Raw genomic sequence first — 25,538 nt, forward strand, 5'->3', positions numbered from 1 at the left:
TGTTGAACACAGCACGAATGGGCTCATAGAATCAGAATAGAAAATTAGGGTTGGAAGGGACCTCAGGAGGTCACATCAAGTCCAACCCCCTGCGCTCAAAGCAGGACCAGCTCCAACTACATCATCCCAGCCCAGGCTTTGTCTACTCAGCTCTTAAAAACCCCCCCAAGGGCAGAGATTCTCCCACCTCTGGGTAACCTGTCCCAGTGCTTCACCACCCTCCTAGTGAAAAAGTTTCCCTGATATCAAACCTCAACTTCCCTTGCTGCAACTTGAGCCCATTGCTCCTTGTTCTGTATCTGCCACCACTGAGAACAGCCCAGCTCCATCCTCTTTGTAACCACTCCTCAGGGAGTTGAAGGCTGCTGTTAAATTCCCCTCCCGAGTCTCAGGATCTGCTGGATTATGCCCGTGCCCCTTCCTATCCATCAGTCACTTTAGTGTAGTGCCTGAAGAGCATGACTACACTCACGGTCTCAGGGCTGCCTACACACTTCAAGTTAAGCATGTGCATAACTAGTTTGCTCAATGGAGACCTCGAGTTGGCTGAATATGAAAAAAATGATAGTGAACAGGCCCTTGCCCTGGGGCAAAGGAGGGAAATAAGTACTCACTGGCCTCCCCTTGGGAAAGGGAATTTAAGGGATAATCTGAAGATTTAATGCTTTTCCATTCCCTCGTGAGTCCAGTTAGCGTGATAGCCCTGCTCATGTTTAGACTCAGAGACCCCAGCCAAAGCCCTTTTGCTTTACATCTTGGGGTTTGCCAAGGTCTAATTGAAAAAAAGCTAATGACTGTTTCTAGCACTGCCAGATTCTCACCCTCTAACAGCAAAAGCCAAACTGGCAGCAGTTTTTGGAACAAGGAGCTAGACAGGATCGTTTGTCCCATGTAAGCACACTAGGAGCCTAAAGTTACCATATGATAATTATTAGGTCTGTTCAGCCAAAGCAGTTTCACTGATCTCCTAAGGGCTGAGTGGGAGGTCAGGTGACATCCTGCCACCTCCATACAAATAAAATTCACTGCAAAATACTAGCTTCTCATTATTCCTTTTGCCTATGCTTGTAGTTGTGTTTGCATTATATGGATTATGACCCCATTAAGCAAATGACTTAGCTTAATATGGGCCTACCTTTGAGCACTTTAGTGGAACAAAGTCAATTAAATGTGTGCTGAGGGGACAACACAAGCCATCTTTTCACTCCAGGTCCTACAAACACCTGGGATGTTGCAGATGGCACCATGCTGCATACTGGGATCATGCATAATGCCATGGCCATGCAGGGCACAGAAATGAGACTCTCCTACAACACAACCATACCAGATAAAGGGGAATCACCTTCAGCAGAGTAGGGCCCATGATACACAGCAATGGAGTTCTTATTTCAGCCAGCAGAGCTGGCTATGGTTATGGCTCCATTGGTTATGAAATAACCAGCTCATCCGACTACAAACTGTGCTCGATTTGTTTGTATAGGCATGGGACTAGGTTGCCTCCTGTGCTATTTTATCTCGTGGAACAAGACCAGGATGGAAGGATACCGTACGTCACTAACTTTGGGAACCGAGGAGACAAAAGAGAAAATCTGGGGGTACCAAACCTGACTGGTTGCCACAGGAACGACGCCGACTGTGCCGTCAGTTCAGCTGACGGCATCTGTGCCACTTCCAGGCTAATATGGAGACAGAAATAGTCAGGGTACCAATCGCTGCCTCTCGCACAATGTTGGCGAGGGTCTACACTACCTTGAGGATTTTTATTTCTTACAATCTTCCTTAAGCTTCAGATTTCTCTTGTAGATGTCTATCCCCAGGGAATGAATTTGGCCATCAGTCCAGATGTAATGTTTCAAGAGGTTACAGAAAATAAAGAAGGGGTGAGAGGCGATGCAGGAGCTGGGTCATGGCATGTAACAGAGTCCAGATAGCTTTCAAGATACTTGCACATCCTTACAGCTCCCGCAGTGGCCATGAAGACAACGTAAAACACAGCCTCCACAGCAGCTGTCCCGAGGAAGAAGGGCATGCACATGGGACTCCCCTAAAGAGATCATTAGTCCGGAGCGAATCATGGCACTGAAGGGACTGCAATTTTCGTCAGAGCTAGAAAACAGCTAGAAAATATTGATAGACTGAAAAAGAACATGCCTTGGCACTGGAAATACCATGTATCTGTTGGGGGGAGAGGCTGTTCCATGGTGTCATATTTAAGAAACTAAAGAAAACCATGTGCGACCCTAAAAATCAACAGATGTTGTTCCTGTCCGAGTCACGCAGCGAGAGTGGGACTGAGGACAAACAGAGGCTGCAGCTACAATCCAGGCGTGTTTTTCCTATTGCACGGATCCTATTGCCAGCTGATTCCCGAGTCTCCTTTCTAGTAGCAAAGGCTTACACAAACTGCTTGCAACAAATATATGGACAAGATACTTAGGTTGTAAAACAACTCGCCCTACATCCTGTAGTCACCCAGTTACTTATTAGAGGGACCCTAACACAGGACACCCACCACTGGCTGTGTTCACCACAGGAGGGACTTAGGATGCAAGGACTGGGGAAGGACCAGGTCTTAAGGTAGCTTTTAACCTCTCGAGAAAAGGACTGTAGCATCATCATTGTGAAGTATTGGGCAGTAGGTGATCTGTAGCACAGGTCAAGGAAGTGCCTAAGAGGCGTGCATGTGTGTGAGAGGCAGAGACGTGAAGATGTGTGAAGGTGGGAGTGTAGACAGGGGTACACAGAGCAAGTACATGTGCAGCAGGATGGGCCGTATGAAAATATGTCGCTGTAGACGGCAGGTGCAAGCTGTGTGTCCGTGTGAACATCGCTGTGTGTCCACGGGGATGTGGGCAAGAGAAGAGGCAAGATGTACTGTGGAGAGCTGGCCAATTTTTTTTTTCAGCGAATAGTAAATTTACTGAAAACCTGAGTTTCAAAAGGCTGAAATCAGTCATGAATTTGGGTTAGATTTGGTTCTAAGCTATAATGTCAAGAAAAAAAATCCTTGACTGGGATCAATCTCCTGGGCAGGAGGACTCAATGGATCTTGTAGTCGAGGGGACAAAAGGTAGAAAAAATACAACAGGGTCTCACATTGAAGGTCAGGTGAACAGGACACGGTCAGTCTTTTCCATGCTAACTTCTCTGCTTGCATCTAAAATCTGCGACACGCTGCCCCGCACAGCCCTCAGCGAGGGAGACTGTCAAAACTTTACACTAAGGAGTGCAATTACACTAATGTCCAAGCAAAAGTAGTGTGGCTGGGTTTCTATTATGCTATATCAAAAGCTGTACGAGTGCCCTCTCCTGGCTGATACGCATCCTGGCTTTCTTTCCATATCTGATGAGCCTGAAGTACCTGACTTGTGCAGGAATCTGTGGAACATATATTTTCATTAACGAATCCTGTTTAACTTGGTTAATTAATTGACCGCATGGTTTCTAACTCGGTTCTCCTTGTGTTTATCACACCTTCCTGTGGCTGACCTTTCACTTTTTGCCTTTCACTGCAAGTTAATTGAGTGTTGCTTTTATTTCAAGGTTATTTTAGTGCCGGTGAGTGATGCTGGGTTGGCAGCCCTGGGGCTTCCAGCTCCACATTTATTCACAGACCAGGCAGCAGGAATGCAGGCTTCATGTGCATTTGTTCTCCTTATTTCACAAAGCAAATGAGACCCAGGTAGAGCTAGAGGTGAAAAAGGAGTGAGCGCTAGACATCCCTACTGAGACCGTCCAGGAGAGGACTGAGACCCCTAGACTTCATTCATATATGTCATGAAGCCGCCACGGACAATTTTCAAGCGCTACCAACCAGCCTGGGCTTGATTTCAGTGGGTGAACCTGGACACGTCTTATTCCATTTTCTAGGACCCTAATGCAGAGACCCTCAGGACAGTCTTGAAGATCTGCTCCATAAACCATCTCAACGCTGCACTGGAAGGGATTAGACATGGAAAGCTCTGACCTTGGCCAACCGCAGACAGAGTCAAAAGCAGATTGCTTTCAGTGCGTTGCTCCACAAAAACATCAGTGAACTCATTTCATTAGTCCCCAGGGCCCCATTTCCTTCCTTCCTCCCTTTCCTCAGCCAAACTAAGCTTAAAATAGTATTCTACATTCCTCACATTTCTCTCCAGAACTAATTAATATCCAATCAGCCAAAATCGCTTCTCCCAGAGACATGCCCTAGGCACGTGATGCTGCCCACCCTCCAAGAAGGAAAGAACGTTTCTGCTACATCGAACAGTCCAGCCAAAAATGCAATCCCGATGAAACTTGGACTACCATTCAGTCCCAGAAGTCAGGAAATATGAAAGTAAAAGTTCCATGAATAACCTTAACTCTGCCCCCTTGTACGTCTACTCTGCGTGTGCAGAGGCATAACCATTTGCTCACCCTCAGTTGCAGTAGGGGGAGCCGACTTATCCTGTGCTGGAGTCAGATCAGCCCCTGCAAAATCCTTAGACAAGGGAAGCCTTCTCTCTGCTTTCCAATATAGGGATGAATCTACACTTTTGGAAGTGATTTTCTGTATTTACCGAAGTCCGAAGCTGCAATAGGGGACCCAACCTCTTTTTCTCAGCTGTATGCTGGCTGAAGAACAGGGAAGCACTGCAGCTGGAGTATTGCTCACTGTCTTCATTTGGCACCCCGTGGGCTAAAAATGTCACAAGGAAAGACTCTTTAACTGGTCCGAGCAAAGCACTGGTGATTTCCTGCCTTGCTGATCGCCGAGCTGCGTAATGTATTGGCCCCAACCCCCCAAGAATTTCTGGCAGGGTCCCATTGCTGCAGCCAACATATGTAATGGCTCGAATCACCCTGAGAAGTTAATCTAGATTCCCAGGGCCCCGGGGTTATTGTTTGGTGACATCTCCATCTATCATGTTACCCAAACAGTTTGGGAGCTGTCCCTGGGAAGAAGGCACTAAGCCTTGCAGCTCATTGAGAGACGCATGCAGAAAGCACATAACCTCTTCCCACCGGCCAGGAGGGAGGGGAATACGAAACCTTCCCATTCCTGGCTTGGGTTGTAACATGGAAAATTCGGTCAGCAGAGCAACCGGCAGCACAGCCCTGCTCATGGGAAACTCTTGGGAGTTGGATTTACTTTGCTCTTCAACATGAAATAGTTCATACCCTCAGTTTAGATCAAATGACTGGCAATTTGGAGTATGTCCTGCATATGCCACCTTAACGAGGAGGAGTTACATGCTGCAAACAAAATGTAGCTGCTTGGAAATATGGAAAATAACCTTAAAAGACAAAGTATTGTGTTATTAGGACAAGGAGGGCTAAAGGGCAGCTTCCTCACAAAATGCGTGTTTTTATTAATGGAGGAAGAGTCCAGCTTGGCCACTGACTGACTGGGAACTGAGGCAAGGTCCTCCAGCTTTAAATAGGGATAATATTTGCCTACTGTATGTGGATTGTGTGCAGCTCAATATTCATAGCTTTATAGATCATAAGGCCAGAAGGGACCTTGGAAGATCATCAGGTCCAGCCCCCAGCACCAAGCAGGAAAAGTGCTGGTGGATATATGGCTAGAAAGTGCTAGTCTTCATATTCATGAAGTGCCAGGCATATGGCTGGATAGATGGATATATGCAGCACTTCATATTCATGAAGCACTGGTGGATATATGGCTACAAGGTGCTAGTTAATTAAAAAAAAGTCATTCTTTGCTGTGGAAGTGACAACACTGGAGCCAGGGGGGCTCTCCTCTCCACTCTCCCTCTTGCATTAAAACTAGGGATGACTAATTTACTCTCCCTATTTTGCGCTCCCTAGTCTCATCATCATAAGAAAAATGAGGTCCTCGCAGGTAGCGTATGTCAAACCACCGGGCACTTGTTTAATAAGAAATCTCTTGCTCTGTATGTATCTCGCCTCCAAAGAGCAGTTCCACGCATATCTTAAAGCGGAAAGGGAATCCAGGACTCAGGAAATCAATCGCGTTGATGGGGAGCAAGAGTCTACCAGCAATGACCAACTCTAACTCCTTTCAACTCTAACTCCTTTAAAGCTCCATCTTCTCCCTTCTCCTAGGACCCAGAGTGGATGCCCAGTAGGTCTACTTAAGAAAAATTTTGCTGGAGAACAAGCACTTTCAGAAGCAAGGGAAAGATGGACAATGAAAGGGCTGCCACCCAACCAGGCCATCTCAACACTCAAAGGGTTGCACAAGTTGGCAAGCAAGCTACTTCTTTAAAGGAAACCCATAGCCACAGCTGCCTGGGCATACCCATGGGGGTGCCCCTGCCCTGGGGCCTACAAGGTGGGTGAAGCTGCAGGCAGGCAGGGCCAGGGGGGTGCTCCAAGCTTCATAGTAGTTAGGGGGTCAGAAGAGACCTGAATAGATCAAGTCTAACCCCCTGCCACTGGTTGGAGCGCACACTGGGATCACACAACCCCAGATAGGTGTTCATCCAAACTCTTTTTTAAATTTACCCAAGGTAGGAGTGGAATTACCAATTTCCCTAGGAAGTTGGTTCCAGATCCTAGCTACCCTGACAGTAAAATAATGCCTCCTAATCTCTAACCTGAACCTATTCTCCAGCACCTTCTGGTCATTGTTCCTCATCGCCCCAGGTGCTGCTGGGGGGGAATAGGGCCCTTCCTATTTGCTGCTGGTCTCCCCTAACGAGTTTGTAGGCAGCCACCAAATCCCACCTCAGCCTCTGCTTGCTGAGGCTGAACAGGTTCAGGTCCCTCAGCCTCTCCTCGTAGGGCCTGCCCTGCTGCCCTCTCACTGAGTGGGCGGCCCAAGAAATGACGCTGGCCTCGGAGCTGGTGCTGACCCTGTATTTGCTGGACTTGGACCTTAAGGGAAAAGCTGCATGAGCAGCTGAGAGACTTGGGCTCTGGCACCATGTTATTGGGGTCACTGGCTTTGGCTTCCCCAGGCTCGGGGCCATGATAGGCCAGTGGGGCCGCACCCCGTGTTTTCTGGAGGGCGATAGCCAGCCTGCCCTACGGGAGCCCTGACTCGCAGAGGCTGTGGCAGGCTCCCCTGCAGAGCCCTTTTTTTTTTTAAATGCATTCCCTGCAGAGCCTCTCTTCTTCCCTTCCCCTTGCTTCCTTTCTTCTTTAACACATCCCCTGGAGAGACCTTTTTTTCTTTTTCCTTTTTTTTTCTTTAAATGCATCCCCTGCAGAGCCCTTATTTTCCAATACATTCCCTGCAGAGCCTTTCTTCTTCCTCATTTCTTCCTTCTTCCTTTAACACATCCCCTGCAGAGCCCCTTTATTTCTTTTTTTTTATATATACATTCCCTGCAGAACTGTTCTTCTTTCTCCTTTTCTTTCTTCCTTTTTCAACACATCCACAGCAGAGCCCTTTCCCCCCTTTTTAATGCACCCCCTGTAGAGCCCTCTTTTTCCAACATTTCCCCTTCAGAGCCCTTTTCTTTTTTTTTTCCGTTTTTTTTTAAATGCACCCCCGGCAGAGCCCTATGCTTTATTTTTGTAAATACATTTCCTATAGAGCCTTTCTTCTTTTTCTTTTCTTCCTTCCTTTTTTCTTTAACACAAATCCCCGTAGAGCCCTTTTTTTCTTTTGTTATCCTTTTTTTAAATGCATCCCCTGTAGATCCCTTTTTTGGTTTGTAAATGCATGCCCCGCAGGGCTCACCACGACACACCCGCCTCCGCGGGCCCCTACAGGCAAACAGCCGGTTGCTGCCTGCGCCCGGCTATTTATACTCTCGCCCCCCAACATGGTATGGCCCAGCCGGCTCCGTCCACCTCCCCATGGTACAGCCCATGCCCCTTCCGCCCTGTCCCCGCATCCGGGCGGAAGGGCTGTGCGCATGCGCGCTGCGCTCCCCGGGGCAGCATGGAGGCGGCAGCCGGCGTGGCGCGCATCCGCGCGGGGTGAGTGCGGCGCGGGGCGGGAGGCGCTGCACGTCTGTCTGCACACGCTCGTCACGCCCCTGTTTGTCCCGCGTTAAAAATCATCCACTCTCGAAGGGATTGAGCCTTGCCAAGCTGGGGTCGTGGGCGGGCGCTGTGTCTCTCCCGGGATAAACAGCTGTTTTTTATCCCGGGAGAACAGGCAGCCAGCTCCGAGACCGCCCGGCTGCCCCTGTGCCCGGCCACCAGGAGCAGGTTGGAGGTTTGCTGGGGCAGCAAGGGGAGCCGGGCTTTGCTGTGCCCAGTCACCTGCCGCTGTAAAGCATCGTGTATCAGACGTGCAAGACACTTCCTAGTAGAGATAATATCTTTTATTACACCAAAAAAAAATTTTGGTTTTTTGCAAAAATCTTGTTGGTCTAATGAAAGATATCATCTCAATTACCAGTCCTGATTGCCTTTCCCTCTAGACTAATAGGGCTAGGTACTTCCTACTCCCTTTAGGCAGAGCCTCAATGTAGTGCAGAAGCAGGTCTCGCGCTGTAAGCCCGGCGTCTGGGAAGAAGAGGGGAAGAGCAGGCTACGAGTGACCCGACTGGGCGCGTCCGGATGAGCGCGGCCATGCAGGCCGCTGTTCTCTGCGCCGCAAGGGCACGCTGCTTGCACGTGCGCTGCTCCAGGTTTTTTCTGCGGGTCTCTTTGACCCCTGAAGGGCAGAGCTGGGCCACCCAGAGCCGTGCTGCAGCTGCCAGCCAGGCCCTGCCCCAGGATCACCGCAGCTGCATCCCCAGGACTCCAGGTAAGGCTGCTGGAGCCAGCACAGCCTCCCCTACTCCCCTGGGTAACTTGTCGCACACCAAAGTGCACATGGCACAGGTGTTCCCTAGGGACAAGCGGCTGCAGCTACTTGTCCCTGGGGAACCAAAATCTGCGCTCATCTGGATGCAGCTGTTGCATGCTTTGCACTGGTGAGACATCTGCAGCTAAAAGAGCAATAATATATTTCAGCTGCTTTGTTGGGAATTTGCTTCTTTTTGGCTCCCTGTTCAGAAGAACAATGAGGTCCTTGCAGGTAGCGTATGTCAAACCACCGGGCGCATGTTTAATGAGAACTCGTTTGCTCCGTAGGTATCTCTCCTCCAAAGAGCAGTTCCACGCATATCTTAAAGCAGAATCCAGGAGTCAGGAAATCAATCGCGCTGATGGGGAGCAAGAGTCTACCAGCAATGACCAAAATGAGCCTCCAGCCAAACGACTGAAGCTGGACAGCGGTGATCAAGTTGGGAAGGAAGAAAGCCAAGGGGAAGTTGAGGAAGGTGCAAGAGAGAAGGAGGAACCCCGGGAAAGGAAGAGAGCCCGAGGACAGAACAAGAATCGGCCATGTATGAAGCCAACTCATTATGAAAAGGACAGGCTGTGCCCATCGGTAACCCAGGTGAGTGCATGGGATAGAGGCTGTAACCCACTGACTTTTGCATCCAGAGGTTTCACAGAATTTGCTTTGACTCTGCTGAACCTTCCCTTAGGGCTTGTCTAGTTGAGGAGAAATTGCACCAGTATAGATAGCATCACAGGTGTAGCCTCCCAGTGCTAATCCTTATACAGATGAGTGCCAAATGGGGCTGGCACTGGTATGAATTACTGGGATGAGATGCACCAGTGCAAACTGTGTATTATATTCTCGGGGGAGAATGTTGCACCACTGCAAAAACCACAAAGATAAACAAGGCTTAAATACTACACAGCTTCCCCGAGGCTTTGCAGCTGAAGTATCCCCTCCAGCAGAGCATATCCACATCACAGCAAAATATATCCCTTGCTCCTGATGTATTAGGAACCCAAATTCTTGGAAGGTGGCTTACAATTAAAGAATCTGTAGCTACTGTCGGGAGCAAGCCAACTCTGGCTTCATTCTTGCTTTGAAGGGGTCCAAGTAGTTTGTCTAGAAGTGACATGTATTGTTGTTCTTGTGAACAAGTGCAACAGTTGCTTTCTGTTGCGTAGCATAAAAATTTGCTGGGGAGGGCTGGTGGAGGTCTCACATCAGTGACATGTGCTTGTCATTAAAGGAACATGCAGAGAATTGCCGCTTCGGCTCGCAGTGCCGCTTCCTACACGATGTGGGGGAGTACATGGCTGTGAAGCCTGCCGATCTCGGGGACAGCTGCGTGCTCTTCCAGACCTTTGGGAAGTGTATTTATGGAGTCACTTGCCGCTTTGCCAAGACCCACCTCGGGGAGGATTACAGGAACCTGGTTAATGAGGACCTCGTGAAGCAATGGGAAGGGAAGTCACAGGTGAGGAACAACCTCAGCAAGGAGCTCCAGCAGCAGCTGCGCAAGAAGAAGGTTTGCTTTGAAAAAGCCAACAAGTACCTTTGTCATCTGGCCAAGGCTGGCAGCAAAGGGGGAAATAAGGCCACAAGTGGCTCAGCAGGGGAGAAGGGGGTGACAAACTGCACAGCATCCAGGAGCAGCCCCGAGAGTGTGGGCTTGAAACACCATGGAGAGGAAGCACAAGATCTTCAGGTACCAACAGAGGGTGGAGATGCTCCCAAACCAGTGGCTCCACAAAGCCCTCGCCCCACGAGTGAATCAGAGAATTCTGCTGTCAAAACAATAGGTTCTGTGACTGATGAGGATATCGTAAAACTACGGCCATGTGAGAAGAAAAAGGTAAGTGCTACAGCTGGTGCAGGGGTCCCAGCCATGGGGGCAGCTCTGGTGCAGGTGGACGTGGGTTCCTGCTGGGGGCTGCTGGACAGCAGTCAAAGTGGTTTAAAACACCTCAGCTTGGGGGTGTAGGAATCTTGGCTGAGTGAGTGCATTGAGGAGCCAGAGGTGCCTTTCCCAGGAAGATGGAGGAGTCAGGCAGAAAAAAGAGCCACCTAGTCAGCATGGCTGTGTCTCTAGGAGGGGCACTAAGTGGATAGAGCCACAAATATTATCGCTGGAGGACAGGAGGAACAGCAGTTGGGGGTCTCCTGTGTGCCTGGGAAGGGGAGAAGTGTGCAAAGAGAAGTGATGGGGCAGGACTGATTTTTTTTTTCTCCCAGTGGAGGTGTGTAAAAACAGGCTGCCGTATACCTGCTGTGCATGGCCTTGGGGTGGCGCATCCTGTGTATTTTCTGCATGGACAAGCACTAGGCTTTGTTCCTTTGGCCAGTGGGTGGAGAAGTCTGTCCAAATCCATGTTGAAATGAGAGCTCAAAGGCATTTTTTTTCATCTGTGGGGTCATCTTATAATCAAGGTGGGTATCACACACCCTTAGCAAGGGGATAGGGCTGCTGCACACAACTGGATCCAATTGTTTGATGCTGTCCACCGTGATTAGACAGCTCTTGGATCTCAGGTTTGAGTCTTACCTTCAGTGTGTGCATGATTCTCCATACACAGAATAACCCCTAGGTCTCCAGGCTGTGGGTAAGAGTAGGATGTTACCAATGCACGTGCATTCCTCTCCTGCCTATCCCTATCTCTCTTCCCTCCTATCCTGTTTTGCATCTCTCACAGGCTCAGGGAGTTGACTAGTTGGATTTTTAAGAGTTGTGATGTTTCTCAGTTGGTAATAAATACTTTACAGGTCCCCTCATGCTGGTGGGACAGTGGGAGGGTTCCTTATGGGTATTTACTGGTGTAGAATTGCCCTTCTGCAAGTGCCATAAATTCTGCCTTTCTGAACATGACTGCAGATGACTATTAGGAGAGAAAATGTGTGCAGAGACACTGTTATGCTAAAGACAATAACCCTTCCTCTGGAAAGCTCTAAAAATGCTCTTCCCCTTTCTTTCTTTTCCAGCTGGATATCCAAGGCAAACTCTACCTGGCTCCCTTAACCACGGTATGTAGGCTGGCTCTGACGTAACGGGTGTGTTTGACACTGGTAAGGAATTGGGGCACGGGTGTCATACAGATGGTTCTGCCTGAAAACTGCACAGATCATTTTTCTCACTCTCTCCTCTTGGGCTGGCCCTCAGTGCGGTAACCTCCCTTTCCGGAGAATATGCAAGCGCTTTGGAGCAGACGTCACTTGTGGAGAAATGGCTGTGTGCACAAACTTGCTTCAAGGCCAATCATCTGAATGGGCTCTCTTGAAGCGGCATTGCACGGAAGACCTCTTTGGAGTGCAGGTCAGGATGGTTGCTTCACTAATGAGCGAAACTGGGTACAAATCTCATGTTTAATTTGGAGAGACATTGCCCAAGTGCCCTTGTCTTTGAGCTGAGACTCAAGCATTTCTCCTAGGGAAGTCATCTGCCTCGGCTCATTTCTGTCCTGTCTTGCCTTTGCAGCTGGAGGGTGCATTTCCCGACACCATGACGAGATGTGCAGAGCTCCTAAATCAGAATATTGAGGTGGATTTTGTAGACATCAACGTTGGCTGCCCAATTGATCTGGTGTATAAGAAGGTAATGAGTTAAGCAGAATCCACCATCTCCCTGAATGGGTGTTTGTCCACTTTACCTCCCAATATCTGATCTGTTTTCAGCATAGCATAAAGGCTGCTCCTTCCTGTTGAATCTGAGGATCATCATTCCTATACCTAGAGTTTAACCCTCCCTATTCCAGGGTCTGTCTAGTAACAAAGGAGTAAAGGGGACCTGTTGGGTGATTGAGTCCAAGGCCTCTTATCACAGGCAACTAACTAGGTCATATGATCCCTTCCATAAATGGATCTCTGTCTTAAAATAAGACTTAGTTTTTTGCTTCCTCTATTCCTATAGGAAGATACAGTGATTTCAAATCAAATCTGCTTGTTTTAACAAGTAATTAGTTTGCTTTTTGGTTAACCTGGGATCGAAAAGTCAAGCTTGGTCTCCTTCTGAAACAAGCTTCAATGATTTTGTAGCTGGATCCCATTTGAGAGGTCTTTAAGTAATGCACCTACAAGGGGGCACTGAGATCACCCAGTCTGACCTCAGTCTAACAGAGCATAGACTGTCATCCCATTAACCTTGTAAAAAGCCTAACAACTAGTTAGGCACAGCAGCCAGTCCTGTAGTGACATCCACAGACTGTGTGTCCCTGACTTTCACAGTTAGGGCAGATCTTCTGAAGGAGAAGGTGCAGTGTTTGGATCATAATGACTCTTTAAGATGGAAGCACCTCCAGTTTTCTGTTTGTTGTAAGGAAAAAGCATCTGTGTGGCAGGTTCCACCAACGCTCTTTGATTAGGTGAAAATACAAAGATTTACGATAGTGCCTATCTTATCCTGCAGGGAGGTGGTTGTGCCTTAATGACCCGTTCCAACAAGTTTGAACAGATTGTCAGAGGGATGAACTCGGTGAGTAAATGTCACGTCTAGTGGAAAGGAGCAAGTTTCTGAACAAGGCTCTTCTGTCTGGTTTTGCTTCACTACACTGTTTCCACAGGTACTGGATGTTCCTCTGACTGTGAAGATAAGGACTGGTGTGCAAGAAAAAGTCAACCTGGCTCATAAAGTAATCCCCAACCTCCGGGAGTGGGGAGCTTCCATGGTTACGGTACAGGAACCTTGCTGTGGGTGATGTCAGGGGATTGAAATTGTATCTGTGGTTCTTTGCTTATCTGTGGCCCTTGAGATACATAAAACCCAGTAACAGTCCTTTTGGTAATGCTTGAACTAGGGGCATGAACCCAGCCCTTTGAGCAAAGCTTTGTTGTTGGGGGAAGAGAACAGAGCTGGGCACATCATAGTTACCAACATCCTGATATCTGTCCACGCCAATAATCCCTGTAGTGTCCATACAGCTGAAATACTGCACTTGTCTGTAAAGTATTCATCTTCCTTCAGTTCTGATAACCAGTTCTTTGCAATTCACTGCAGCTTGGAGGTCTGGAGATTAATTATGCTCTCTGTTATTGCAGCATATCATAGAAAATGAGGGCTGGAAGGGACCTCAGGAGGTCACATCTAGTCCAACCCCCTGCTCGAGCAGGACTGTCCCCAACTACATCCCACCCAAGGCTTTGTCTAGCCGGGTCTTTCACTCCTGCGTGCCCTGAATTTGTTGCCTTTTGTACAGTCTGTTGCTTGTAGCTGCTTCTGTTTCATCTTAGATGCTTGGAGAGGTGCTAACACTGTCGTTTTTTCTTCTTTCAGCTTCATGGACGATCTAGAGAACAGCGTTACACAAAGGTTGCAGACTGGGAGTACATAGCAGAATGTGCTAAAATAGCCAGCCCAATGCCTCTATTTGGTGGGTTTCTTTGCTGATTTATTATACTTTTTTTTCTGTGAAATGTGATTTGTGGAGAGTTAAAATGTTAAGAGACCTGAACACACACAGTCAATGGGAAAGCCTAAAGTAACAAGACAAGTAATGACAAACCCATGAAGTGGTGTCCAAAGGTGGAGGACTGTCAGCTGATATGAGTAGGTTTTGAATATAATTCTGGTCTACAGAATGAGTCCCTCTTACCCAACAGGTTCATTCCCCCCACTTTTATTGCCATTCTCCGGTCAGTGAATGGACAGAGATAAATATGCTGCCCAGCCCCCTGTGTTCATGCTAGGTCCATGCTATGGACTTTGACAAAAACACTGTTGGCTTCAGAGAGGCAGGAAAGCCCATAACTTTTTTTTAAGGCATTAGCAATGTAGTTATTGTCAAACTCCAGGGTAACATGAGGTTGAACAGGTGTTAACAGAATAGAGTTTGAAGGTTGATAGTGGCAGAATATGACCAATAACATGCTTGTTTGGAGCACGCAAGTCAGAAAGAAGCTATCGGCCACATTGTGGTCAAACTTTTAGGGCTGGCGGTTAGAAAAACAACATCTCTTTACTTGAAAAGGCAAAACAAGAGCGACTATAAACAGGGAACCCTTGAGACTATTTTATGGGATCACTTGTCAGAGCATATGGCAGTTTTAAATTTTATCCTTCGCCTGGATTAACTCATTTTGACTGGTTTTTACTCTGACCTGGTTTCTCTCTCTGTCTGACACAGGAAATGGCGATATTTTATCTTACGAAGATGCTAATCAAGCCATGCAGACTGGAGTTTCGGGGATTATGATTGCAAGGCAAGTGGCTATATTTCTGATTTATTCTCATGTCTCTAAGCTGCATTGAAGCAGAAATAAGTCGAAAAAAGCACTGATAATGTGGGTTTGCTCTTGGCAGGGCTGTTTTATTTTTAAACTTGTTTCGAGTCCGATATGTTTGAAAGGACCTAAAATGGTTTCCAACTGGAGTTGCTAGCCCTTGAGAAGCTTTTAAAAGAGGTGCAGTCATGATTGAGCAATAGCTTTGCTCTGTTCAGTGTCAGCAGTATCTGAAAATGATCTAAGAGTTGGGGATAAAACTTGGATCTTCCAGTTAAACCATGTGTTTCCTTTGTGATAAAAGGCTAGTCCCTACCTCCCCTTGTAGAAAGAGATTCTACCTGGGTAGAAGTATGTTTTCACTGCCTCTGCTGCATGCAGGAGCTTGGCTACAAAGCATTTATTTGCTCGCTACCACTCGGTACGTGTTAAGCTCCCATTGCCTTTGATCTCAAGTGTACAATGTGTGCAGGTCCATTTTTTTGAAGAGATGCTGGGACCTCATAGCTGCCTCTTCTGCCTTGGTTCTAGGTAGATCCCTGAATGCAAAGAAAGGGCCAAGAAAAGCTGGCCGGAGGTAGAAGAAGGACAATAATCAGGACTAAATTATTCCCGGATGTGTAACTTCCAGTGGAATCAAGGGGAATTGTTCCTACAAGGATATAATCAAGCCCTAAAAATACAGCCAGGTGAAAACGAGACTAGCAGAATTGTTCTTGTCCTCTTTCGAAGTCTGCACTTTGTAGGAAAGCTGCTTTTACTAGAGTTTTTCTCTGTGATTCTTGTGACTCACTGTTTTGTGGTGACAGTCCTCTTTGTCACAAACATAAAAGCCTGTTTCTGAAGTTACATTTTATAGCAAGATTTGAGTGGGGTTATACCCAGGATGCTCCCAGGTCTACATTAGAACCAAGGTTTTCTTGTGTGTCTTTTATTGGACCAACTTCCATATAACAACAGCGTAGAGAATATTGAAATTTGCCACCTCGAGACAGTTGGTCCAATAAAAGATAACCAACAAAAAAACCACCCTGGTTTCTCTTCATAGCAAACCAACACGTTGTCTTTGGTTACAACCGTTTTCCTGTTTGATCTGAGCGTCTTGTCTTATCACAGAGGGGCTTTGATCAAACCCTGGATTTTCACTGAAATCAAGGAACAAAGACACTGGGACATCTCTTCCAGTGAAAGGTTCGATATTCTCAAAAACTTCACCAATTATGGCCTCGAACACTGGGGCTCAGACACCCAGGGAGTGGAGAAAACCAGGAAGTTCATGCTGGAATGGCTGTCATTCTTGTGCAGGTAATTTGCTTTCTGAGACCTTGGGTAGCAAAGAGCTTTTTTTTTGCTCGGCCTTTGCATCGTCTGTATTTTGAAGACTAATCAAATGTGGCGACATTCATTGCATCTGTTTGCATTGTAAGGTACATTCCAACTGGCTTATTGGAATATCTACCTCAGAAAATCAACGAGCGACCGCCTTACTATATGGGGAGAGACTATCTGGAGACATTAATGGCAAGCCAAAATGTGGATGACTGGGTTAAAATAAGGTAAATGTCTGACATCACTTGCCACAAAGCATGCGTGTGGTCACAGCTGTTGTCTCCCTACAGCTTAATGTTCAAATCCTGGACTCAGCTAAATCTCAGTATCTGCTCGTGCGCGCCTTCAGAACTAGAACCATCTTATTTCAGTGTGGAGGGTTCGGAGAACGTCACATTTTATAGGGTTGATCCTGTTTTTCCAACTCGGTGGCGGAAACATCTGCTTTTCCAGTTTGTAAGCTATGAAGATTATGCAGTCCCTTGCTTCTTGGTTAAACCTGGTAGTGCCATATGATCCTCCCATTGTTGGTATCTGTCCACGGATGCCTTTGTAGATCACATCTGGGTATGTCTATTGAAACCTAAGAGGAACTGGTCTTTCTGATAACACTTGGTAACCAGTTACTGTTTGAGAGGTGGACAAGAGTGGGAAAATATAATGTGATGCCTTGACATCTGAGATTCCACAGTGCTCACGATACATTTGTACAGCAGCAGCCTCCAAAAGCTCCAAGCACGGACTGGGCTCCCACGGTGCCCGGCCCTGTGCAGACCGACCAAAAAAATGGGTCCTGTCCCAAAGAGCTTCCAATCTAATGGACTTGAGGGGCTGCTTGACTTTTCCTCCCTCAACACTACATATTTCCTGAGTTAATGTTATGAAATGCAGGAAACATTTTTCATGGCATCCAAAAAGTCGTCGTTGTTCAGACAATTACTCTGCAGGTATTTAGCCGGCCTCAGCTTAGGTGGAAATTCCAGCTACTACTTCCCATCTCATGGATATAGAGGACGTTAGGAGAAATAAAGCATGACTGCAGCCTTCTCTGATTTTGCTAATCTGTGTCTGCTTTATTGGTAATGAAAACACCTGTCTTGCACCTAAATTTCAGCAATGTTTTCAAAATGGCATTTTCCAAGCAGAGATTATTTGGCTTTAGGATTCAGAAACCTCAGTTCTATGCTTTTCACTGTAGATATAGAACTTTTTAAAGTTTTTTTTTTCACGTTAAAAGAATAAAATATTTAGAGAAGCACCCATCTTTTCCCAGAAGGGCAGTTGTAGAAGTGTGCATTATTTGTTCTCTGCTCCGGTAGCTGCATATTTGTGCAACACATGTAAAATTGCTGGTGTGCCGTTGCTTGTTCTAGTGGGACTCCCTACTTATGTGTCTTGGAATGGAAAAGAGTAATGAAATCACATTGAAAAGACAGTAGCGTCCAGGAATTGTGCATAAAGAAGGCACAAAAATACAATAAGAGCAAATATTCTATCCAACCTTAAATATAATTTGAGTTCTGAAATATGAAATATATTAGGATTGATAGGCCAGATCCTTAGCTTATGGAAGCCACCATTGCCCCACTGACTTCAGTAGAGCTGTATTATTTGACAGCAGTTAGGCATGTGGCCCTTGATAGCTGAGCACGAGCAGCCTGTGGCTCTGCATAAGCAGCAGGATAGGCAGGGGAGGATATTTTTAAGAGCACAAATTGAATTTAGGCTCCTCATTCCCACTGCAGGTCTGTGGGAGTTGAATTACTAGACACCGAGTTAGAAAACTTTGACTGAAGTTCATACTCTGAAGAGGGCACAGCTTGGACTGGAGCGGGTGTTGGCAGGAGGTAGCGTGAGGATCAGGGTATGAATGAATACCAATCTCTTGCTTTGTTGCAGTGAGATGCTCTTGGGACCTGTTCCTACAAACTTCACCTTCCTACCCAAGCACAAGGCGAATTCTTACAGATAGTACTGACCAGGAAATCCTTAAACCAGCAGATCAAGAGAAGACTATAAATGCTCTGGTGAGATGCAGATGACCCTGCCGTGTTTGGGAACCAAATAAAATGTTATGGGTCTTTTTATTTATTTATTTGCAGTTTTGATGTGTTGTCTGTATGTAGCCTTGCAATTGGGGACAGATGCCAGAATACTGGTAGCTTTGGTCCTTGAGCAGCCTATTACCAACATCTCAGTTCTAGCTTATCTAAGATACTTATGCATCTTCTATCACAATAATGTTCCCTATAGCAGCGGTTCTCAACCTTTTTTATATCAGGACCCAATTATAAGCATTGATGGCCAGTCCAGTGCCCCTCACTCCTGACCCAATGCCCCTTGCCCCACAGTGTGTGGGGCAAGGGGTGCCCCAGGCAGCCCCTTGCAGGGTGGAATTCAGCCAGCCTGCAAGGGAAAAGCCACAGTTTCCCACATTTTTCTCCTTGAAAGGAGAATGCATTTTTAATGTTGGTTCATGACCCTTTCATATATTCTTGTGACCCACGGGTTGAGAAACTCTGCCCTATAGTCTTTAATGTATTGATCTCAAAATCCACCTATGAACTTGAGCAATACTATCCCCATTTCATGGGTGAGGATCTGAGGCACAGAGAAACTAAGTGACTTGAACAAGGACACACTGGGGGGTGCATAGCTTAGGAGGGAATAGAACCTGTCACTTTAGTCTTAAGATAATGCCCTAAACTTTAAGTCAGTGATTCTCAACCAGAGATGATGTCATAAGATCCTTTTTAAGGGTGCCATGGGTTGCCATGCAATATTAGGCCTATACTTTATATATAAAGGATGTGCATCAGGAATTGGGAGAACATTTGTTCACCAGGGTGTCCCACAGGAAGACAAAGTCTAACAGTCACAAACTGCTGGAAGACTGTTTTAGACTGGATGTAAGGAAACATTTCTTTACCATCCTAGTCTCCAGAGTCTGGAATAGCCTCCCCCTAGAAGTGGTCCAAGCACCTACTCTGGATACCTTTAAGAAATGGTTGGATGCTTATCTTGCTGGGGTGATCCGACCCCAGCTGACTTCCTGCCCCTTGGGCAGGACTGGACCCGATGATCTTGTGAGGGCCCTTCCTGCCCTAATGTCTATGAGTCTCTCTGACTGCTCCTGTGGAAACATCGGCACATGATTCAGATGATAAACCCAGAGATTACCAATAGGGATCCATAGTATCGACAGCGTTCTGGGCTTTGAGATCTTTGCAACAAAAGAACTGGTCTGTTATTTTTCCATAGTCAAGAAATAAGTAAGAGCTAGAGTTTTCCAAGGGCGTACTTGAGTCTAACTAGGGGTGCCTTGAATCATCTTCAAAAAAAAAAAATTGAGAACCACTGTTGTAGACTCTTTTTTCCTTCCTGCATAGCTCTTTACACTGTCTTTGAAGGCTTCTCCTGACCTTTGCTGAATAATAAAGTACCTTTTGGTTAGGAGCTTTGCTCAGTTCACAACTTGAATTTTCTGGAGCATTTCCATGTGCATCTTGTGTTAGTGCTTGTGTAGCAAGGGCTGACCATTTGCCATAGTCTTTGCCAATAGCACCAATGTATCCCTATTCCAAAAAGCCACCTTCTGCAAGAGGACAAAGATGCAGCAATCCATGGGGCCAATTTTGCAAAGTGTAGACCCCCTGAATCCAAATGAAGCCTGGCAAGCTGCACATTCATAGAATTAGACCCAGTGTTTAAGAGAGTAAGTGTATCTGAAAGCCTGTGGGGTGGCGGGGGGAGAATTAGGTCTCCCAAAATGATTTTGCATTGAAATTAGGTTCTTAAAGGAGTGATGAGGGAATTTAAAATTTTACTGCAAGAGAAAGTAGTTCCAAAAGGGCTGAAGTACTCTGAGATTGGCACGTGGAGTAACAAACCCCCTGTGACCTTCCCAGGCTAATCTCATCAGAGGTTTTCTTCCAGTTTGTCAGACTGTAATATCAGACTCGAGCGAATACACTGCACACATGACACATGTCCAGGCACAACACAACTATCACAAATGCCTCTGGCTGCAACAGGAAAGATGCTGCAGCTGAAATTTTAAACATCTATCAATGTCCGAACAGCAACCAGAAACTAGTTCATTTTCCCCCAGCTGTGTCATCAACCCTGTCTAACACTAATAACAACGAGACAGTAAGAGAAACTCATTCTGGTTCATCAGTTCCCCACACAGAGAAGATCTGCTGTTTAAGGATGTGCTATTTTTACATCCTAACAGAAACTTTACTTTTAAAAAAAGACCATTCTCCTCAGCCCAGAGCTAGGGATGAATAGAAATGGGCCTATTATAATGGCTGTCACATGCAGGATTTAATAACCTTCTCATGCCATGTTGAAGCAAAAGGCAGTTTCTTTCCCAACGCTTGCAAGTAATTTAGGTGCCTAAGTCCTGTTGGCCGTCAAGACTTGTGCATCTACGTGCTTCAGAAAATCCCACTCAAAGGATCAAACGCCACGCAGCAGTTGCACAACAGCAATCGCTCTCCACAGATCACTGCTTACCAGGCGCAAGTCAGAATTCAATGTCTACCTATCTTTTTACCATTGCCTTTCCCCCTTGGTGTGACTTGTATTGGCAAAGCCAGTGTAAAAATGCTCCAAGCATAAGCAAGTGCATGTCATTCACTTCACGCAAGTGTAAATGAGCGCACACGAAAGAACTGGAAGCCAGAGTAGTTACTGTATGTCAGTATTAAATGGTGTTGGGTGTGTATTTGAAGGATGCTGAGCCTCTGCAGTTTCCAGTGGCTTATGCCTGAACTGGGGGACTTAGCGCTTTGTGAAATGAGGTCCTAGATTCATACACAGCAGCGGGCCAAATTAACAGATTGGTCTAAGACAAGCCGCTGCCTATTTGCTTTGCAGCTCATTTCTCCCACCACTGCATGGTACCCATGTCCTGGATTCCCCCACTACTGAATGCCTCGGCTGTCCTCTGCGGGCCAGATACAATCCATCTGCAGGCCTGATCTGACCCATGGGCTGTAGATGGCCGACCCCTGTTGTACAGATTTGTCTAAATAAATTGGTTTACTGTTCTCGGGTTGCCCATAATGGCAAGTGTCCATGTTACTTTTCAGGCAAGGAAATGAAAAGTAAATCCTTGTCTGTGCCGATCGAATTGTAACTGCATTCCCCCTCTCACGAGCACGCTTTGCTTCCAGCATTTCACAGCCACGTTGTAAATCTTGCAGGAGAGTGAATTAAGCAAGAAAAGGTGACGATGCACCATGAAAACTTAATGGAATTGGTCTCAGCTGCTGATCAAGGTGTGAGACTTCATAGAGGGGTTCCCTTTCTCTTTCTTAAATGAGTTCCTTGTGTTCAATAGTAAAGTCAATTCCTTATTTGCCTCCAAGGCAACAATTTCAGTAAAAAAATTGCTAAAACTGCAAATATGTGGGGCTGGTCAGCTACCACAGAACTGCTAAGCAGTGCAGGTGCTTATGTGAAGGAGGAGAGGCCATGAGAGCTTTACACACTCTTGTAATTAAATTTGCAGGTAGATCGGGTATGTCGTACCTCTCATCCGTGCACTTGTAGGGATGCATGTACACCTATGATTAGATGTCTGTTTTACACGAGGAGCTCCTGCTTGGTGTTTAGCCACCTAAGGACATGGAAGGGTACAAAACTATACAAGCCGCTGCTGCTGTAAATCCCACTAAGTCTCTTTCTCCTTCCTTAGGTGCCTAAACACTTGTAAGGAAGGGGCAGGAGAAAGGTGGTGTCTGCTGTGATGACCAGACGTACTCACAGAAACAATCCAGCTCTCCACCCTGCGGCCACATGGGATTAGTCATGACCACATCGCTTACACTGTCCTCTCCAGGATGTCACTTATAGCTGAGGAAGAAAGACCCACAGAAAGGCATTTCCTTTCAGTTAAGAGTCAGCTGGAACCATTACGAAGACCTTGGCCCATTTCCCCCTTCTACCATGGCAGGGGGACAGATCCAGCTCCCTTCTCCCATCCCAGCTCCTGAGCGGCTGCTGCTGCTGCTCTACAAGGCACATCAGAATGACGCGCTGTGTTTTACACCTACTTCATTGCAGTTTAAATGATTGCAATGAGCAGGGAATCGGGCCCAGAGCCTTAGAGCATGTTAAGGCACTTGGTGAATGAGGCCTGGAGGCCTCTCCCGTTCCTATTTCACAGCAGATGGAAATGGGGGGGGCTTGACAGAATTCAAGGGGTTCACAGCTCTTCCTATGCTGGAGTGCACCCAGAACAACCTGGGGAAGGCCCTCAAATCTGTTCCTTCCATTTTGAAAATGCAACCACCGATTTCCCTGCAAACTCAGCTCCGTAACCCCTTTCCTCCAAGCATGCCCTCATCCATTCCCAGCAGTTTGCTTTTGCATTGCACGTGCTTCCGTTTGACACAGGGCTCAGCTGTGTGTCCGTAAGACACTCAGCGGATGAGAAGAGATAAGCCATGTCGGCGCTACCTGCAGGGATGATGCTGAGGAGTAACTTTCCTGCTCTCTGGATGGCATCAGGCCTGCTCCTTCTTCCGTAGCTGTATATTGGTCCCATCTGAAGAGGAGCTGGAGCACTCAGCCGTGCGGTGCTTTGAGATCTCTTTGAGGGTGAGCACAGTGTCTGCACCCCTAAGGGTGCTAACATGATTCACAAGGAAACCCAGAGATTTCAAACAGGAATCCAGAGTGTTAAAAACACTCGGACCCTCTGTGTCTATTATGGATCTGTTATTTTTATGTAGCCGAAGAAACACGTGAAAACTGCCAGCTGGCATTTTCCACGGGGTGTCCCAAGTCTAAATAGGTTGAGAGCTGCTGGACTAGAGGGATGCCCAGGTTTCCTGGAACATCGATACCAGTGTTGTGCAACGTGGCAGGAGTGTAAGGGATGTGCTACGCACTACCAAGAGCGTCCCTGCCTTTTGGGGAGCATCTCACAGAATAGAAGACATTAATGCAGCTACTCACAGGAGAAAAGTGGTTGCCAGACTGTCTTCAGCCACAGCCTCTTTGTCAAGAAAAAGTGGATGTGTTAGCAGCTGAACTCCAGACACTTCTACCAGGGGATCACATGGCTCAGCGGGCTTTTTATCTCAGGCAAATTGATTCAGATGTTTAGCAGATTAGCGGATTAGCAGAGACCGAAGGGCGTTATCACTCGATGGGTTCTGTGGATTGGGTTGATGAATCTCAGGCTGGCTCCCGGCGGGCTGCTGCTTTCACAGCTGTCACTAATTGGCTTCCTTCTGGGGGGGAAAGATGCTTCAAGAGCTCGCTACGTAGTCTTATAAAAAAAAACAAAACCCACCAGAAGCTAAAACATGACTCAGGAGAGTGGAAGAGGAATCAGGATCAATAATATCCAAGCTACGAGGGGCTGAAGGTGGGGGCAGTAAAGCCTAGAAAGAAAGGATGACAAAGAAAATGTAATAGTTAATTGGCAAGAGGCAAGGATTTTTTTTTGGGGGGGGTGGTATCTTTTGCTGGCCCAGTGGCATGGCTGGGATCGATTTAGAGCAGCTTAAACTACCTGCAGATGTCTCCATACTCTGGAGATGCAAGGAGCTGCGCCAGCCGGGGAAGTTATGCAGTGAGACCTCACTTTGCTATATCGAGCGCCACGCCAGCAGCAAGGCTATTTTCCCCGCCGGGGGTATGCACTAACAGACTCAAAAAGAAGAGACTTCTTTTTAGTCTAAAAATAGAGACTTAAAAATAATGCTCAGACCGAAAGAAAAATGCCGTGCATTTGAAAGCTTGTCTAGCTTTATCCCAACCATGCAGTTGGTCCAATGAAAGATCTCACCTCAAACAATCCTTACCTCTCAAAAAATAACAGGCTAATTACAATTGCAATTAAAGAAATGTTTTTGCAAACATCTTGTTGGCCTAATAAAAGATACCTCGACTGCGAGTCCTGATTGAGCTAATTACAGGCTTTTAGACTGCCGTGGCCTAGTTCAGAGGCTCTTCAAGGCATGTTTATGGGTACTTTGCACCAAGAATATGTATGGGGAAGTGGCAGGGTTTAGTGTATAGACCTAGAGAGTACGAGTTATAGTGTTTGGATCCCGCTTCAAACCTGATCCCTAGTTCAGTGAATCTCAGTGCCTAGTATTTCTGTGTCTAATCAGGAATCGCATTTACTCATCAGGAGATCCAAGGGGGGCAGCAGCTCTCGATGCAGCATGTAGCTGGCAAATGGAGTCCATAAAGGTGCATGCAGCAGGTGGCCTGCAGCCCCTCTCCTCCTCGACGTAACACTGCAGCTGGTGCGGAGCGGGTCTTGCAATGGTTTATCCCCGATTTAGCCACAGCATAGACAGATGGAGAAGCAGGCCTACCCGTCGGTCCCAGCATTCAGTGCTGCCAGCATATTTCCAGGTGGAAAGAAGCCCTGTAGTGCAGAAGAGGACCATTTATATTGGGAGCAGCCCCCAGGCTTTGGGCTGGTTCCAGTGCATCTCTTGGCCAGGTACCGTTTACATGCTCTGTCGCGGCGTGACGCAAACCTGTAGCACCGGGGGTCATACATAGATTTATAGATGTTTCATAGATTCATAGATACAGCTGCAGGTTAAAATTATAATTGTCTGACCCAGCTTCCAGGGAAAGTCTAATGTGCTCCATGGGTCAGGGAGGAAGTTTTCTTCCCTTCCTGCATTATCTCCATGTTGTTGAGTGATGGGATCCAGGAACACTACCTGCAGATGTCTCCATCCTCTAGAGATGCAAGGAGCTGAGCAAAGGGGGAAAGTTATGTAGTGAGAACTCACTTTGCAATGGCAAGAGTGCTGCGTCAGCAGCAACGAGACGCCGAAGCAGGAGGCCAGACAAGTGCCATAAGAACAGGAGCGAGAAGGAATGGTTTCCACGTGTTCAGGTGAACAATACAATCCCAAACGTAGGCCTAGAGAAACAGGAACGATGAAGAGAGACTTGGTAGCTGATGCTCGCTAAAATTACGATCACATTGGAGACCATGCTACAGAGGCATGCTGTAGCACAGCAAGCCTGGGTTGGATGCAGGAGAATGGAGCAGAGGGACCAAAACCAGCCTGAATTCTACCATGTATCAAAATCAAACGTCCAGGTGGGCAAGTGGACAGGGTGTATCCAACAAGACTTGCCCCGAGAGCCACTAGCTGCACTGCCTTGCCAACCCTGAGAGGCACCTGTCCATGCCCTCAAGCAATGATCTGATTCCCTGCTGCCCAGCAGTCGCTTGTCCAAATACAGTGCAAGTGTCTGGCAGGACGCAAAATGCAACCGGATCAGAGTGGTTGTGTATCACAGGCATTTCACGTGGATTGGGTGC

The 25,538-nt window shown here is 47.0% G+C and overlaps 1 protein-coding gene across 1 annotated transcript; it reads left to right on the forward strand.

The window, feature by feature from the left end:
* The first annotated feature begins 7,771 nt into the window (after positions 1 to 7,771).
* DUS3L (dihydrouridine synthase 3 like) lies at positions 7,772 to 18,307 on the forward strand. Its single transcript, XM_006266809.4, has 13 exons — positions 7,772 to 7,878; positions 8,986 to 9,292; positions 9,927 to 10,532; positions 11,657 to 11,698; positions 11,835 to 11,987; positions 12,150 to 12,266; positions 13,077 to 13,142; positions 13,231 to 13,341; positions 13,941 to 14,037; positions 14,791 to 14,866; positions 16,004 to 16,192; positions 16,315 to 16,443; positions 18,116 to 18,307. Exons 1-13 carry the CDS (start codon positions 7,841 to 7,843, stop codon positions 18,186 to 18,188), a joined length of 2,004 nt encoding a protein of 667 aa, XP_006266871.1. The 5' UTR covers positions 7,772 to 7,840; the 3' UTR covers positions 18,189 to 18,307.
* The last annotated feature ends 7,231 nt before the right edge of the window (positions 18,308 to 25,538 follow it).

This window comes from Alligator mississippiensis, chromosome 16, assembly GCF_030867095.1.
Source record: "Alligator mississippiensis isolate rAllMis1 chromosome 16, rAllMis1, whole genome shotgun sequence".
NCBI lineage: Eukaryota > Metazoa > Chordata > Crocodylia > Alligatoridae > Alligator > Alligator mississippiensis.

What these genes read in the sequence shown, in the direction of transcription:
- DUS3L (XM_006266809.4), top strand. Translation starts at nt 7,841, where the DNA reads ATGGAGGCGGCAGCCGGCGTGGCGCGCATCCGCGCGGG. An exon ending in GGGGAGCTTCCATGGTTACG is followed by an intron (nt 13,342 to 13,940) that starts GTACAGGAACCT and finishes TTCTTCTTTCAG; the next exon opens with CTTCATGGACGATCTAGAGA. An exon ending in TGGCTGTCATTCTTGTGCAG is followed by an intron (nt 16,193 to 16,314) that starts GTAATTTGCTTT and finishes TTGCATTGTAAG; the next exon opens with GTACATTCCAACTGGCTTAT.